Here is a 14,684-nt window from a genome sequence, read left to right as displayed (position 1 = left end):
CATATGACCAATAAGGGGTTAATATCTAAAATATACAAACAGCTCATAAATTCAACATCAAAAAACCAAACAACTCAATTAAAAAAATAGAAGACCTGAACATTTTCCAAAGAAGATAACAAGCAGCATAGAGATGGCCGACAGGCACGTGAAAAGTTGCTCAACATCACTAATCATAAGGAAAATGCAAATCAAAACCATGATGAGGTATCATCTCCCATCTGTCAGAATGGCTCCAACAGAAAGACCACAAATAACAAATGTCAGTGAAGATTTGGAGAAAAAGGAACCCTTGTATACTGTTGGTGGGAATGTAAACTGGTGAAGCCTCTGTGGAAAACAGTATGGAATTTCCTCAAAAAACTAAAAGTAGAACTACCATATGATCCAGTAATTCCATTCCTGAATATACATCCAAAGAAAACAAAAATACTAATTCAAAAAGATACATGCACCTGAATGTTCACAGCAATGGTCACAGCATTATTCATAACAGCCAAGATACGGAAGCAGCCTAAGTATCCATACATAGATGAATGGATATGAAGGTGTGGTGTGCGTATACACACCCACCCCCACACACACAAACACAATGGAATACCACTCAACTATAAAATGGAATGACATTCTGCCATTTGCAATAATATGAAAAAACCTAGAGATTATTATACCTAGTGAAGTCAGACAGAGAAAGAGAAATACTCCAGGTTTTTACTTATATGTGGAATCTAAGAGAACAAATAAATACATATATAATGAAACAGACTCACAGATATAGAGAACAAAGGGCTAGTTACCAGTGGTGAGAAGGAAGGCAGGAGGGGCAAGACAGGGGTATAGGATTAAGAGATACAAATTACTATGTATCAAATAGAAGCAACAGGTTAGGCTATATAGCACAGGAACAGGTAACCATTCTTTATTTATTGAAAGAATGGTTTTAGCTACAGAAGAATGGCTTGGATGTGGGGGTTGGGGGGCGGGGCTGTGATTTTAGAGGTCAAGAGCAGAAGCAGCAGACTACAGGGGAGAGATGGCAGCTGAGACTAGACTGGAGATGTGGCAGAGTAAATGAAACAAAGTGGAAGAGTGAGACTCCAGGTGCAGGACTAGCAGAACTTGCCCATGAATTATACATAGAGAGGTGAGGACTGCCTAGGACGACTCTTTAGTTTCTGACTTGAGCAACTGGCTAAATTCCTCAGTAAAGTGAATTCCTTTATTGAGATGGAGATCAAATGACCAAACTGGTTGGAAAGACGTAAGCTCCATTCTGGACATTTTAGGTTTGATAAACCTGAAAAAAGCAAGAGAGTTCCAGAAAAACATCCATTTCTGCTTTATTGACTATGCCAAAGCCTTTGACTGTGTGGATCACAACAAACTGGAAAATTCTGAAAGAGATGGGAATACCAGACCACCTGATCTGCCTCTTGAGAAACCTATATGCAGGTCAGGAAGCAACAGTTAGAACTGGACATGGAACAACAGACTGGTTCCAAATAGGAAAAGGAGTACGTCAAGGCTGTATATTGTCACCCTGCTTATTTAACTTCTATGCAGAGTACATCATGAGAAACGCTGGGCTGGAGGAAGCACAAGCTGGAATCAAGATTGCTGGGAGAAATATCAATAACCTCATATGCAGATGACACCACCCTTATGGCAGAAAGTGAAGAGGAACTCAAAAGCCTCTTGATGAAAGTGAAAGAGGAGAGTGAAAAAGTTGGCTTAAAGCTCAACATTCAGAAAACGAAGATCATGGCATCTGGTCCCATCACTTCATGGCAAATAGATGGGGAAACAGTGGAAACAGTGTCAGACTTTATTTTTTGGGGCTCCAAAATCACTGCAGATGGTGACTGCAGCCATGAAATTAAAAGACGCTTACTCCTTGGAAGGAAACTTATGACCAACCTAGATAGCATATTCAAAAGCAGAGACATTACTTTGCCAACAAAGGTCCGTCTAGTCAAGGCTATGGTTTTTCCAGTGGTCATGTATGGATGTGAGAGCTGGACTGTGAAGAAAGCTGAGCGCTGAAGAATTGATGCTTTTGAACTGTGGTGTTGGAGAAGACTCTTGAGAGTCCCTTCGACTGCAAGGAGATCCAACCAGTCCATCCTAAAGGAGATCAGTCCTGGGTGTTCATTGGAAGGACTGATGCTGAAGCTGAAACTCCAATACTTTGGCCACCTCATGCGAAGAGTTGACTCAATGGAAAAGACCCTGATGCTGGGAGGGACTGGGGACAGGAGGAGAAGGGGATGACAGAGGATGAGATGGCTGGATGGCATCACCAACTTGATGGACATGAGTTTGGACAAACTCCAGGAGCTGGTGATGGACAGGGAGGCCTGGCATGCTGCAATTCGTGGAGTTGCAAAGAGTCAGACACGACTGAGTGACTGAACTGAACTGAAGCACAAGTGGACAGGTCATGTAGGCAATCTAATAACTGAGTATTAAGCTTGGTGAAGAGAACAGAATTAGAGATATGAACCTGGGAAAGACAGAAGGTAGAGGTTACTTAATATTGGGGAATATAAACTCACACTGAAAGAGAAAAAAAGCCTTGGGTTTGGCACAAGGAACCTTAAGGTGTAGAGACTGGAAAGGAGACTAGCCATTATTTTGTAATAACTTTAAATGTAGTACAGTCTATTAAAAATACTGGATCACACCTGAAAGGCTAATATAATCTTGTAAATCAACTATAATAAAAATAAATAAATAAAATGGGGAAATAGAGAAGGGGGTGGCAGAGATGGCCCCATCCTACTGGTAGGTCTCAAGCAGGGAGCAGGTCTTCATCAGATTGGGACACATCAGGCAAAGTTTGGAGCAGGGAAGGCCACAGTGCCGCATGTCTGTCACCCCTGCACCCCCAGCACCTTGCCCTCGGGGAGCACCAGTCAGTGTCTGCTTAGCTGGGCACTGACAGAAGACACTGCTCCAGAGCATCACGTCAACAGGCCCTTCTGCCTTTGACATGGACAAGGCCAAGTTAGGGGCTCAACTCACAGAAATCCCTGCTGCTGCTGCTGCCGCTAAGTCACTTCAGTCGTGTCCGACTCTGTGTGACCCCAGAGACGGCAGCCCACCAGGCTCCCCCATCCCTGGGATTCTCCAGGCAAGAACACTGGAATGGGTTGGCATTTCCTTCTCCAATGCATGAAAGTGAAAGTGAAAGTGAAGTCGCTCAGTCATGTCTGACCCTCAGCGACCCCATGGACTGCAGCCTTCCAGGCTCCTCCGTCCATGGGATTTTCCAGGCAAGAGTACTGGAGTGGGGTGCCATTGCCTTCTCCAACAGAAATCCCTAGATGAGGGCAAATCAAGCTATTCACTTATGACATGAAGACAATAAACCCTGACCTGGCCATGTCTAATGTCCTCCCTCATGAGAACACCACAGACCCAGATCTGAGGCCTGCAGGATCACTGCGACTGAAAGCTGTCTAAACCATTTCTATTATTTGAGGCATCCCTTCAAAGTACTCCATGATTAATCAAGATACTTCCCAAACTGTATTCCACATTTCCTTTGTGTTCAACAGTAAAATAATGTTTATCTAAATTACGATTCATGTATTTGATGGAGTAGCTGTAAAAGATGGGTAAGATATATATACTAAGTTATAAAAATGTTTAAGATAGTTACATGAAAAAAGAAGAATAAAAATAAGAGTTATACAATCACTGCAACTAAATTGATGATAAGGGCTGGGAAGGAAACACAACAGTGAAAATAGGTGCTACAGTAATGCTAGAAATACCAATTTGAGAACCACTAGCTTGCAGGAGCCAGCTGGAAGCCATGAAGTAAGATGACTGAGGAAGAGTGCATGGAGCACAGAGGGAGAAAGCCTCAGTTAAGGGACAGCAAAGAAAGAGAAAGTAAAGGAACAACACAGCCGGTGGGGAGGAAGCATTGGTGGCAAAGGAAGGTTTGGCTGGAAGCAGGCTAAGGAGGCTGATGAAGTGAGGAGATCCAGATATTTTCCAGGAAGGAATGGTGACCTTAGAAAGAGGGGTTAAGGAATACAGGGGCAATGAGATCATCTTTCCAAATCCTCACAATGACACGAGGCAGGCACTACAGGTATACCTCATTTTATTGTGCTCATAGATAACTGTGTTGTTGTTTTTTTAAAAATTGAAGGTTTATGGCAACCCTGCATTGTCAGATAATAGTTAGCATTTTTTAGTAATATTTTTAAATTAAATGAATGAGGAACCGTGTCTTTTTAGACATAATGCTATTGCATCTCAACAGACTACAGTATAATATAGACATAACATATGTATACTGGGAAAACAAAAAATTCGTGTGACTCACTTTCTTGTGATACTTGTTTTACTGCAGTTTTCTGGAACCAAACCTGCAATATTTCCTAGGTCTGCCTGAATGCAGTATCACTTTTATAACCAAGTTCCCTATGAAAATGAAGGAGTCTTCACACATCTAACACATAACCCTCATTTGTCAATAACTGTCATCTACTCACCGGACTGCCCAGGAGGAGGGATTCCACCAAGGCCTCGAGGGAGCCTCACAAACACAGAGAGGACAGCAGCTTTGTTGCCAAAACACGGCTCCAGGGCAATGGGCTTGGGAACAGTCTGGTGGAAGAAAACAAAGAATTACCTAAAATGGTGTTCCCTAAGAAACACCTTCATAGCCTTTACATGTGATTTCTAAAGACACCCCTTCGTTAGTTTCTATTGTTATGAAACATCAAACAAATCACAAACTCTGGAGCTTAAAACAGCACCTATTTATTATCTCAGTTTTTTAGGTCAGAAGTTCAGGTGAGAGCTCTGTAGGTTCTCTGCTTAGGGATATAGGTCCTGTTTATGTCTTCTATCAGTTCTGGAAAGTAAAAGTCACTCAGTCGTGTCTGACTGTGACCCCATGAACTATACAGTCCATGGAATTCTCCAGGTCAGAATATTGGAGTGGGTAGCCTATCCCTTCTCCAGCAGATCTTCAAGACCCAGCAATCAAACCGGGGTCTCCTGCATTGCAGGCGGATTCTTTACCAACTGAGCTATCAGGGAAGCCCCCACTCAGTTCAGGAAGAATTCTCAACTCTATCTCACAAAGGTTCTGAGAGTCTCAGATCTTATCTTCAGAAGGTGGAACTCAAGTTATCAGCTGGGTTCTACTCCTACCAGGAGGCCCTGAGGAAGAACCAGCTTCAAGACTCATTCAAGTTGCTGGCAGAATCTATCTCCTCTAGGCTCTAGGTCTGAAGTCCCCATTTCCTGGCTAGCAGTTAGCCAAGGGCCACTCTCCTTTTGGAGGCCACTCATATTCCTCTTCACAAGGTCTCTCCAGCATGAAACCAGTGACGGTGCTCAAGTACTTCTCATGGTCCCTCTTCTGCCACCAGTCAGAGAAAGTACTCCCTATATTTTAATGTCAACTACCCTCAGACTTTAAAAAAAAACAATTTAGCTGTGGCTCTCAGGCCCTATAGCATGCAGGCTTCAGTAATTGTGGCTCATGGGCTTAGTTGCTCCACAGCATGTGGAATCTTCCCGCATCAGGGATCAAACCCATGTTTCCTGCATTGGGAGGGGATTCTTATCCACTGTGCAATCAGGGAAGTCCACCCTCAGACTTTAATTACTTCTGCAAAATCTCTTCACAGCAGAATCTGAAGTCGTGTTTGATTGAATAAACATGAGAGAGGAATCTTGGGGGCCATCTTCAGAATTATGCCATCAGTTTCTTCAAACTGGTTGAAGAAACTGGAGCACAGAGAAATGACTAGATGAGTAAAACGGCTGAAGTGGTGAAACCACTTATGACCCAGGTGGGAGATGATAGTGGCCTAGATCAAGGTGATAGCTAACAGTGGTGGAAGTGGTGGCACAGGAGTCAGGACATAGTTTTGAAGATAAAGTAAAAAAGACTTGCTGATAGATGGGCTGTCCAGTGAGGATGAGAGCAAGGACAAGTCAAGGATGATTTTGGACTGAGCAACTAGAATATACTGAGTTGGGGAAGTTATGCCAGAGGAGCAGGTGTGGGGAACAGTCTCTTGTTTTGAACATGTTAAGTTTGTTCAGATGCTTATTAAGACATCCAAGTGGGAATACTGAGCCAGCAACCTGATATATGAGTTGGACACTCACAGGAGAGTTTGAGTGGTGAGCTCAGGGTGTTTACATCCACAATGGATAAACAGATTGCTATTGTCTGAATATTCATGTACTCCCAAAATTCATGTTAAATTTTAACACCTAATGTTAATATTTGGAAGTGGGTCTTTTGGGAGATGATCAGGACAAATGGGATTAGTGCCCTTAGAAAAGAGACCCTGAGAGCTCCCTCACCCCTTCTACCATGTAAAACTACAGCTAGAGGGAATTCCCTGATGGTTCAGTGGTTAGGACTCTGTATTTTACTGCTGAGGGCCCAGGTTCAATCCCTGGTTGGGGAACTAACATTCTGTGCAAGTTGGGTGGTATGGCAAAAAAAAAAAAAAAAAAAAAAAAATTACAGCTAGAAGGTGCCTTCTATGAACCAGAAAGCAAGCCTTCATCAGACACTCATCTGCCAGTACCTTGATCTTGGATCTCCCAGGCCCCAGATCTGTGAGAAATTAATTTCTATTGTCTGTAAGCTGCCCAGTCTCTGATATTTTGTTGTTAACAGCCTGAACAGACTAAGGCAATAACCAAGGTGCAGATGTAAAAGATGTGAGGAGAGGCCCAAAGACTGAGTCTGAGACAGCTGCCCACTATTAAAAGATGCTGGAAGATGAAGAGGGCCGACGAAGAACACACAGCATGAACGGCCAGAAGGTGAGTGTGTGGGTCTTGACAAGAAATTCTAGACAGTGTTTTACTGGCTGTGCTGCAGGCTGCTGAGTGACATGGGGTGTTACTAAGGCTCGTCTATTCTTCTAAATCCCACAAATGATCACTATTTTATCAGGACAATATTTTCTTAGATTTACAGAGGTTTATCAGCTGATTTACTCACTACTGCTTCTTATTCCACCCTCCTGGGGTAATTGGCCCCCTTTCTAGCACATCCTTTATATATTTCTTTCATACAGGTTTGTTGGTGGCAAGTACTCAGTTTTCCCTGCAGTCTGAAGACATCTTGATTTTATCCTTGTTCTTGAAAGGTAGGTACTGGGTACACTATTTGAGGTTGGCAGTTCGCTTTCAATACTTGTAGCATCTGGGAAGTCAGCTGTCACTTTGTCATTCCTTTGTAGTAAACCTTTTCCCCTTAGTTATTTTTTAATGTGGTAAAATACACATTACTTTGCTAGCGTGTGAGATGAGTGCAATTGTGTGGTAGTTTGAACATTCTTTGGCATTGCCTTTCTTTAAGATTGGAATGAAAACTGTTTCCAGTCCTGTGGCGACTGCTGAGTTTTCCAAATTTGCTGGCATATTGAGTGCAGCACTTTCACAGTATCATCTTTTAGAATTTGAAATAGCTCAACTGAATTCCATTACCTCCACTAGCTTTGTTCGTAGTGATGCTTCCTAAGGCCCACTTGACTTCACATTCCAGGATGTCTGGCTCTAGGTGAGTGATCACACCATCATGATTATCTGGGTAGTGAAGCTCTTTTTTGTATAGTTCTTCTGTGTATTCTTGCCACTTCTTAATATCTTCTGCTTCTGTTAGGTCCATACCATTTCTGTCCTTTATCGAGCCCATCTTTGCATGAAATGTTCCCTTGGTACCTCTAATTTTCTTGATGAGATCTCTAGTCTTTCCCATTCTATTGCTTTCCTCTATTTTGCACTGATCTCTGAGGAAGGCTTTCTTATCTCTCCTTGCCATTCTTTGGAACTCTGTATTCAAATGGGTATATCTTTCTTTTTCTCCTTTGCCTTTAGCTTTTCTTCTCAGCTATTTTTAAGGCCGCCTCAGACAACCCTTTTGTCTTTTTGCATTTCTTTTTCTTGGGGATGGTCTTGATCACTGCCTCCTGTACAACGTCACAAACCTCCATCCATAGTTCTTCAGGCACTCTGTCTATCAGATCTAATTCCTTGAATCTGTTTGTCACTTCCACTGTATAGTCATAAGGGATTTGATTTAGGTTATGCCTGGATGGTCTAGTGGTTTCCCCTACTTTCTTCAATTTAAGTCTGAATTTTGCAATAAGGAGTTCATGATCTGAGCCACAGTCGGCTCCCGGTCTTGTTTTGCTGACTGAATAGAGCTTCTCCATCTTTGGCTGCAAAGAATATAATCAATCTGATTTCAGTATTGACTATCAGATGATGTCCATGTGTAGACTCTTCTCGTGTTGTTGGAAGAGGGTGTCTCTCTTTGGCTCTGTCTTTTCATTCTTTCTGGAGTTATTTCTCCACTCTTCTCCAGTAGCATATTGGGCACCTATCAACCTGGGAGTTCATCTTTCAGTGTCATACCTTTTTGCCTTTTCATACTGTTCATGGGGTTCTCAAGGCAAGAATACTGAAGTGGTTTGCCATTCCCTTCTCCAGTGGACCACATTTTGTCAGAACTCTCCACCATGACCTGTCTGTCTTGGGGGTCCATACATGGCATGGATCATAGTTTCATTGAGTTAGACAAGGCTGTGGTTCATGTGATCAGTTAGATTAGTTTTCTGTGATTGTGGTTTTCATTCTGTCTGGCCTCCAAGGCATAAGATGAGTGAGATTGCACTTATCTCACACGCTAGCAAAGTAATGCTCAAAATTCTTCAAGCCAGGCTTCAATGGTATGTGAGCTGTAAACTTCCAGATGTTCAAGCTGGATTTAGAAAGGGCAGAGGAATCAGAGGTCAAATTGCCAATATCCTTTGGAACAACAAAAAAGCAACAGAGCTCCAGAAAAACATCTACTTCTGCTTTATTGAATACACCAAAGCCTTTGACTGTGTGGATCACAACTGTGGAAAATTCCTAGAGATGGGAATACCAGACCACCTTACCTGCCTCCTGAGAAATCTGTATGCAGGTCAAGAAGCAACAGTTAGAACTGGACATGGAACAACAGACTGGTTCCAAATCGGGAAAGGAGTGTGTCAAGGCTCTATATTGTCACCTGCTTATTTAACTTATATGCAGAGTTCAGTTCAGTTGCTCAGTTGTGTCCAACTCTTTGTGACCCCAGGGACTGCAAACACCAGGTTTCCCTGTCTATCACCAACTGCTGGAGCTTACTCAAACTCAAGTCCACTGAGTCGGTGATGTCATCCAACCATCCCATCCTCTGTCATCCCCTTCTCCCCCTGCCTTCAACCCTTCATCAAGGTCTCTTCAAATGAGTCAGTTCTTTGCATCATGTGGTCAAAGTATTGGAGCTTCAGCTTCACCATCAGTCTTTCCAATGAATATTCAGAACTGATTTCCTTTAGGATTGACTGGTTGGATCTCCTTGCATTCCAAGGGACTCTCAAGAGTCTTTTCCAACACCACAGTTCAAAAGGATCAATTCTTCAGTGCTCAGCTTTCTTTATAGTTCAACTCTCACATCCATACATGACTACTGGAAAAACCATAGCTTTGACTAGATGGGCCTTTGTTAGCAACGTAATGTCTCTGCTTTTTAACATGCTGTCTAGGTTGGTCATAGCTTTTCTTCCAGGGAGCAAGCATCTTTCAATTTCATGGCTGCAATCACCATCTGCAGTGATTTTGGAGCCCCCCAAAAAATCAAGCCTCTCACTGTTTCTATCGTTTCCCCTATCTATTTGCCATGAAGTGATGGGACCAGATGCCATGATCTTAGTTTTCTGAATGCTGAGTTTTAAGCCAACTTTTTCACTCTCCTCTTTCACCTTCATCAAGAGGCTCTTTAGTTTTTCACTTTCTGCCATTAGGAGTGGTGTCATCTGCATATCTGAGGTTATTGATATTTCTCCTGGCAATCTTGATTCCAGCTTGTGCTTCATCCAGCCTGGCATTTTGCATGATGTACTCTGCATAGAAGTTAAATAAGCAGGGTGACAATATAGAGCCTTGATGTAGTCCTTTCCTGATTTGGAACCAGTCTGTTGTTCCATGTCCAGTTCTAACTGTTGCTTCTTGACCTGCATACAGATTTCTTAGGAGGCAGGTCAGATGGTCTGGTGTTCCCATCTCTTTAAGTACTTTCCACAGTTTGTTGTGATCCACACAGTCAAAGGCTTTGGTGTAGTCAATAAAACAGAAATAGATGTTTTTCTAGATGTTTGGACTGTAAGGAGATCAAACCAGTCGATCCCAAAGGAAATCAGTCCTGAATATTCATTGGAAGGACTGATGCTGAAGCTGAAGCTCCAATAATTTGGCCACCTGGTGTGAAGAACTGACTCATTGGAAAAGACCCTGATGCTGGGAAAGATTGAAGGCAGGAGGAGAAGGGTTCGACAGAGGATGAAATGGTTGAATGGCACCACCAACTCGATGGACATGAGTTTGGGCAAGTTCCAGGAGTTGGTGATGGACAGGGAAGCCTGGTGTGCTGCAGTCCATGGGGTTGCAAAGACTTGGACACAACTGAGAAACTGAACTGAAAATACACATAACATAAAAAGCATTATCTTAACCATTTTTTTTTTTTAAAGCACTTTCTTTGGCTGCATCAGGTCTTAGTTGTAGCAAGCAAGATCTTTGGTCTTTGTTGCAACACGTGGGATCTTTTAGTTGTGCCAATTGAACTCTTAGCTGCACCAAGCACATTCTTAGTTGCAGCATGAGGGACTACTATAGTTCCCTGACAAGGGATGGAACCCAGGCCCACTATATTGGGAACACAGAGTCTTAGCCACTGAACCACCAGGAAAGTCCCTATCTTAAACCATTATTTAGGTATACATTTTAGTAGTGTTATATGGTGCAGCCATCACCACCATCTATTTCCCAAACTCCATCTTGGAAAACTAAAATTTTATACCCATCAAATTGCAAATCCCCCTTCCTTCCTCTCCCCAGACCTTGGCAGCCATCATTCTATTTTCTAGGAATTTGACTACTCAAGGTACCTCACATGAGTGAAATCATACAGTGTTTGTCTTTTTGTGACTGGCTTCTTTCACTTAGCATAATGTCTTTAAGGTTCACCTATGTTCATATATGTAACATGGGTCAGAGTTTCTTTCCTTTTTAAGGCTGAGTGAACCTCCGTTGCATGTATATACCATATTCTGTTTATCCATTCCTATGTCAATGAACACCTGGGTTGGTTCCAGCTTTTAGCTACTATGAATGAAGCTGCTATGCACATGGTGTACAAATACATTGTCAAGACTCTGCCTTCAATTCTTCAGGGTATATACTGAGAAATGGGATTGTTAGATCGTACATAATTCTATTTTTGCTTTTCTGAGGAAAAGAAATACTGTTTCCCACAGTAGCTGCATCATTTTCATTCCCACCAACAGTACACAAGGGTTCCAACTTCTCCACATTGTACTGATCTTTTTCTGTCCTGGCTAATTTTAAGATGTTTTCTTTGTCTTTGAAGTTCCACAGTTTCACTAGGATAAATCCAACTGTAGTTTTCTTTCTCTCCTACCTTTCCTCTGCTTTCTTTCCTTACTCTTGCTTACAATACATTTTGTTAGAGTCTGAATAATTATATCTCCCATCAGTTCTGGAAACTTCTCAGCTCTTAGAAAACTGCCTCTCCTCCATTCATTTGTTCTGGGACTGTAATAATATATATGTTAGGTCTTCTCATTCTATCCTCCATATTCTTATTATCTGTCATATTTTTCCATCTTCTCATCTCCTTGTTCTACATTCTGTGTAATTTCTTCAGAGTCATCTTCCAGTTCAAAAGCTCTTTCCTCACTTGTCTCTGATGTGCTGTTTAACATATAATCTGAGTCTTTAAAAAATTTCAACTACTGTATTTTCCATTTCTCTAACAGTTCCATCTGGTTCTTTTTCAGGTTTGCTTGGCCATTCTTGACTCTTATGGCTTTCTCATCTTTATGATTCCATCTTTCAGTTCTTTAAACATTTCATACAGAGCTATATCATATTCATTAGATGTCAATTCTGTTGTTTCTGCTGATTCTTACTCATGGCTTTTCTCTTTCATCCTTGGTGACCACTGATTCTGTGGTCTTGATCTGTGGGTCTCCTGAATGGCTGAATTGGGCGTGTTTTTCCTCAGTCAGGATCCACATCTACTTCAGCTGAGAGACATGGTATCTTACCAATCTAGAACCACTTTAGACCATGCATGGTTGTGGTTTGGGTTCATGGTTTATTCTTTTCTGGAGGAGGAAAAGGAAAACAATCCCTGGAAATCTCACATACTTCCTGTAAGGTCAGTAATGCTTCAGTAAGTATGTTAGGACATACATGCGTGCACACACACACACACACATATACATACATATATGTGTCTGTGTATATAATATATATCTCCATAGATGTGTCTGTGTATATAATATATATCTCCATAGACATATAATTGTTTCCTAAGGGTATCTGAAATATTTCATCATTTTGTTAAAAGAGAAAGTCTTATTATTTTCTTCATAATGGTGGAGGTGTTAGAATTCTTTATTTTCCACAGAATTCACAGTCAGTTATGACTTCTCCCCCTTTAAAAAAATCCCCTAAATACTTATAAAGGACAATGGTTCAATTCAGTTATTTTCAAGTATTATGTCACATAAAACTTAAAAGAATACCAGACAAGTTATTTAAATTTTAAAATTCCCTGAATATAAGACTGCTTAACAACATGAAACAAATATTGGAAAGTGAAAGCAGAGAATAGCTGACAGTTTCAGTGCTGACTTATTGCTAAGAAGAAACAGAGAGGACAAAGTAAGAAGTAACAGAATGAGGCTCTTGCCCTCTCTGGTTCCTCAGACTGAGAAGCATGAGGTTTGATAAGTTAAGTTACAGGGACTTTTGAAATACCATCTCACCTTTATACTCCCCCCAATAAGATCAGGAGGTTCTTCATCTGTTTCCAAGGCGACATTTACAGAGGCAAAGGGACGACTGGCCATCTGCTGCATCTCTCGAAGAAGTTGCTGATGAGTAATACAGCAACCATTAATGCAAAGAGTACTGAGGGGGTTTTATTAGAAAATACTACATATTAAAAACAGCTCATCTTCCCTGATTCAAACAAATCAATTCCAAAATGATATTTCTGAGATAGCTGGGGCAAAATGGACATGGACCAAGTATTACCTTTTTAATTTTGTTGACTATGATGACAATATTGTTGTTATAGTAAAGAAAAATTCCTTATCTGTTAGAGATACATATTAATGTACTGATGGATATAATGCTATGATGCCTGCTTGTTAAGTACGTAAATTATCCTATTTCCTCATATTTTTATTACTGGATTAAAGCCAGGCTTTCTTCTTTCCTGCTGAAACTTGGACCAAATACTTACACAGCAACAAAAACTATCCTTTGTTACACAGTATCTAGGAACTGAAAGAGCTTTATTCAGAGAGGTGGTATAAACTAAACACATAAAAAACATGAAGTTTTGCAGAGCAGAGGGACAAGTAAGGAAGGGCTCTGGATACAGGTAGGCTTGGATATGAACACCTGCTCCAACTCTTTCCAGCTGTGTGATGTTAAAAAGTTATTTAAAGTTTCTGGGCCTCCATTCCCTCCTCTCTGAAATGGGGTTTTAATCCCATAAAAGTATCAGTACGATTAAATGAGATGTTTTACCTGGCACAGTGCCTAGCTTATGGAGAGTAGTCAATTATATATCATTAGGGATATCAGAGATTTGGGCATGTCACTGAAGCTCTGAGGTCATGCTGTGGAAGACAATGAGGCCTTACTTAACTACTTCCTTGAAACTATTTTAGAGACAGAATCTTGGGCTGGATAGATCATGGCTATGTTTTAGAATGGCATTTCTGTTTTAGAAGGGTATTTTTAACATTAAACATTTTGTTAAATATCAATAATCATATGCCTACATCTCACAAAGCTATTAGTCTATTTACTCAACAAATACATATAACAATAATCCTCCTCTAGATTCTGTGCTAAGTGTGGAGTCACAGTGAGACAGAGTGCCTACCCTGCTTCCAGTTCCCAGTCTAGTTCCTTTATGACAAGTGCAGGAGGTAATGGGAGTAAAGGCCCTTTAAAACAGGGCCTGGTATGTAGCAATGACTTAAGCAGTATTAGATGCTATTATTTTTGTTGTTATAAATAATATCAAATCATTCTTCTACAGTTCTGAGAGGGATAAATCATGAATGATATTTTAGAAAAGACGAAATATATTCTGAATGGACAGGTTCACAGTAACAGAGAAATTTTAAATCACAAAGGTAAAAGCTTAGTTTACTGGTTGATCAACTGTGTAATTAGCATATTCTTTTTTGGAAACCTGTTTTCTACTAAGTGTTCACCTCATTTTCTTTCATGTATGTTGTGATTATTTTCCAGTTGATTGTTTGTCTTCTACATTATTCAATTATTTTTACAAACTTTATTTTTATACATGTTTCTATGATGTTTCAATAATCTTATCTGAAAACAATGATTTTGTCCCCTTTCCAAAAGGAACAAAACTTCTTATTTTTCTTTCTCTTAGTGCAGAGTCTAGAACATCCAGAACAAAACTAAGTGACTACTGGGACTACATAATGGTTAGAAAGAACATGGCCTTTGAAGACAGAAGTCTTAAGTTCAAAACATAGTTTGGTGTCTTTAAGTAGCTGTGTGATGATGGGTAA

The 14,684-nt window shown here is 40.9% G+C and overlaps 1 protein-coding gene across 1 annotated transcript in view; it reads right to left on the bottom strand.

The window, feature by feature from the left end:
* ATRN (attractin) overlaps window positions 1–14,684 on the bottom strand; it is a 187,981-nt gene that overhangs the window by 6,437 nt on the left and 166,860 nt on the right. The window contains exons 27-28 of the mRNA XM_006072902.4: window positions 12,888–12,995; window positions 4,512–4,626 (exon numbers count right to left, since the gene is read on the bottom strand). Coding sequence (XP_006072964.3) covers window positions 4,512–4,626; window positions 12,888–12,995 — 223 coding nt within the window. The remainder of the gene's footprint in view (window positions 1–4,511; window positions 4,627–12,887; window positions 12,996–14,684) is intronic.

The sequence above is a fragment of the Bubalus bubalis genome, chromosome 14 (assembly GCF_019923935.1).
Source record: "Bubalus bubalis isolate 160015118507 breed Murrah chromosome 14, NDDB_SH_1, whole genome shotgun sequence".
In the NCBI taxonomy this organism is placed as follows: Eukaryota; Metazoa; Chordata; class Mammalia; order Artiodactyla; family Bovidae; genus Bubalus; species Bubalus bubalis.
Note: the sequence above shows the minus strand (reverse complement) of the source record. Positions and strands in the feature narration are given on the sequence as shown.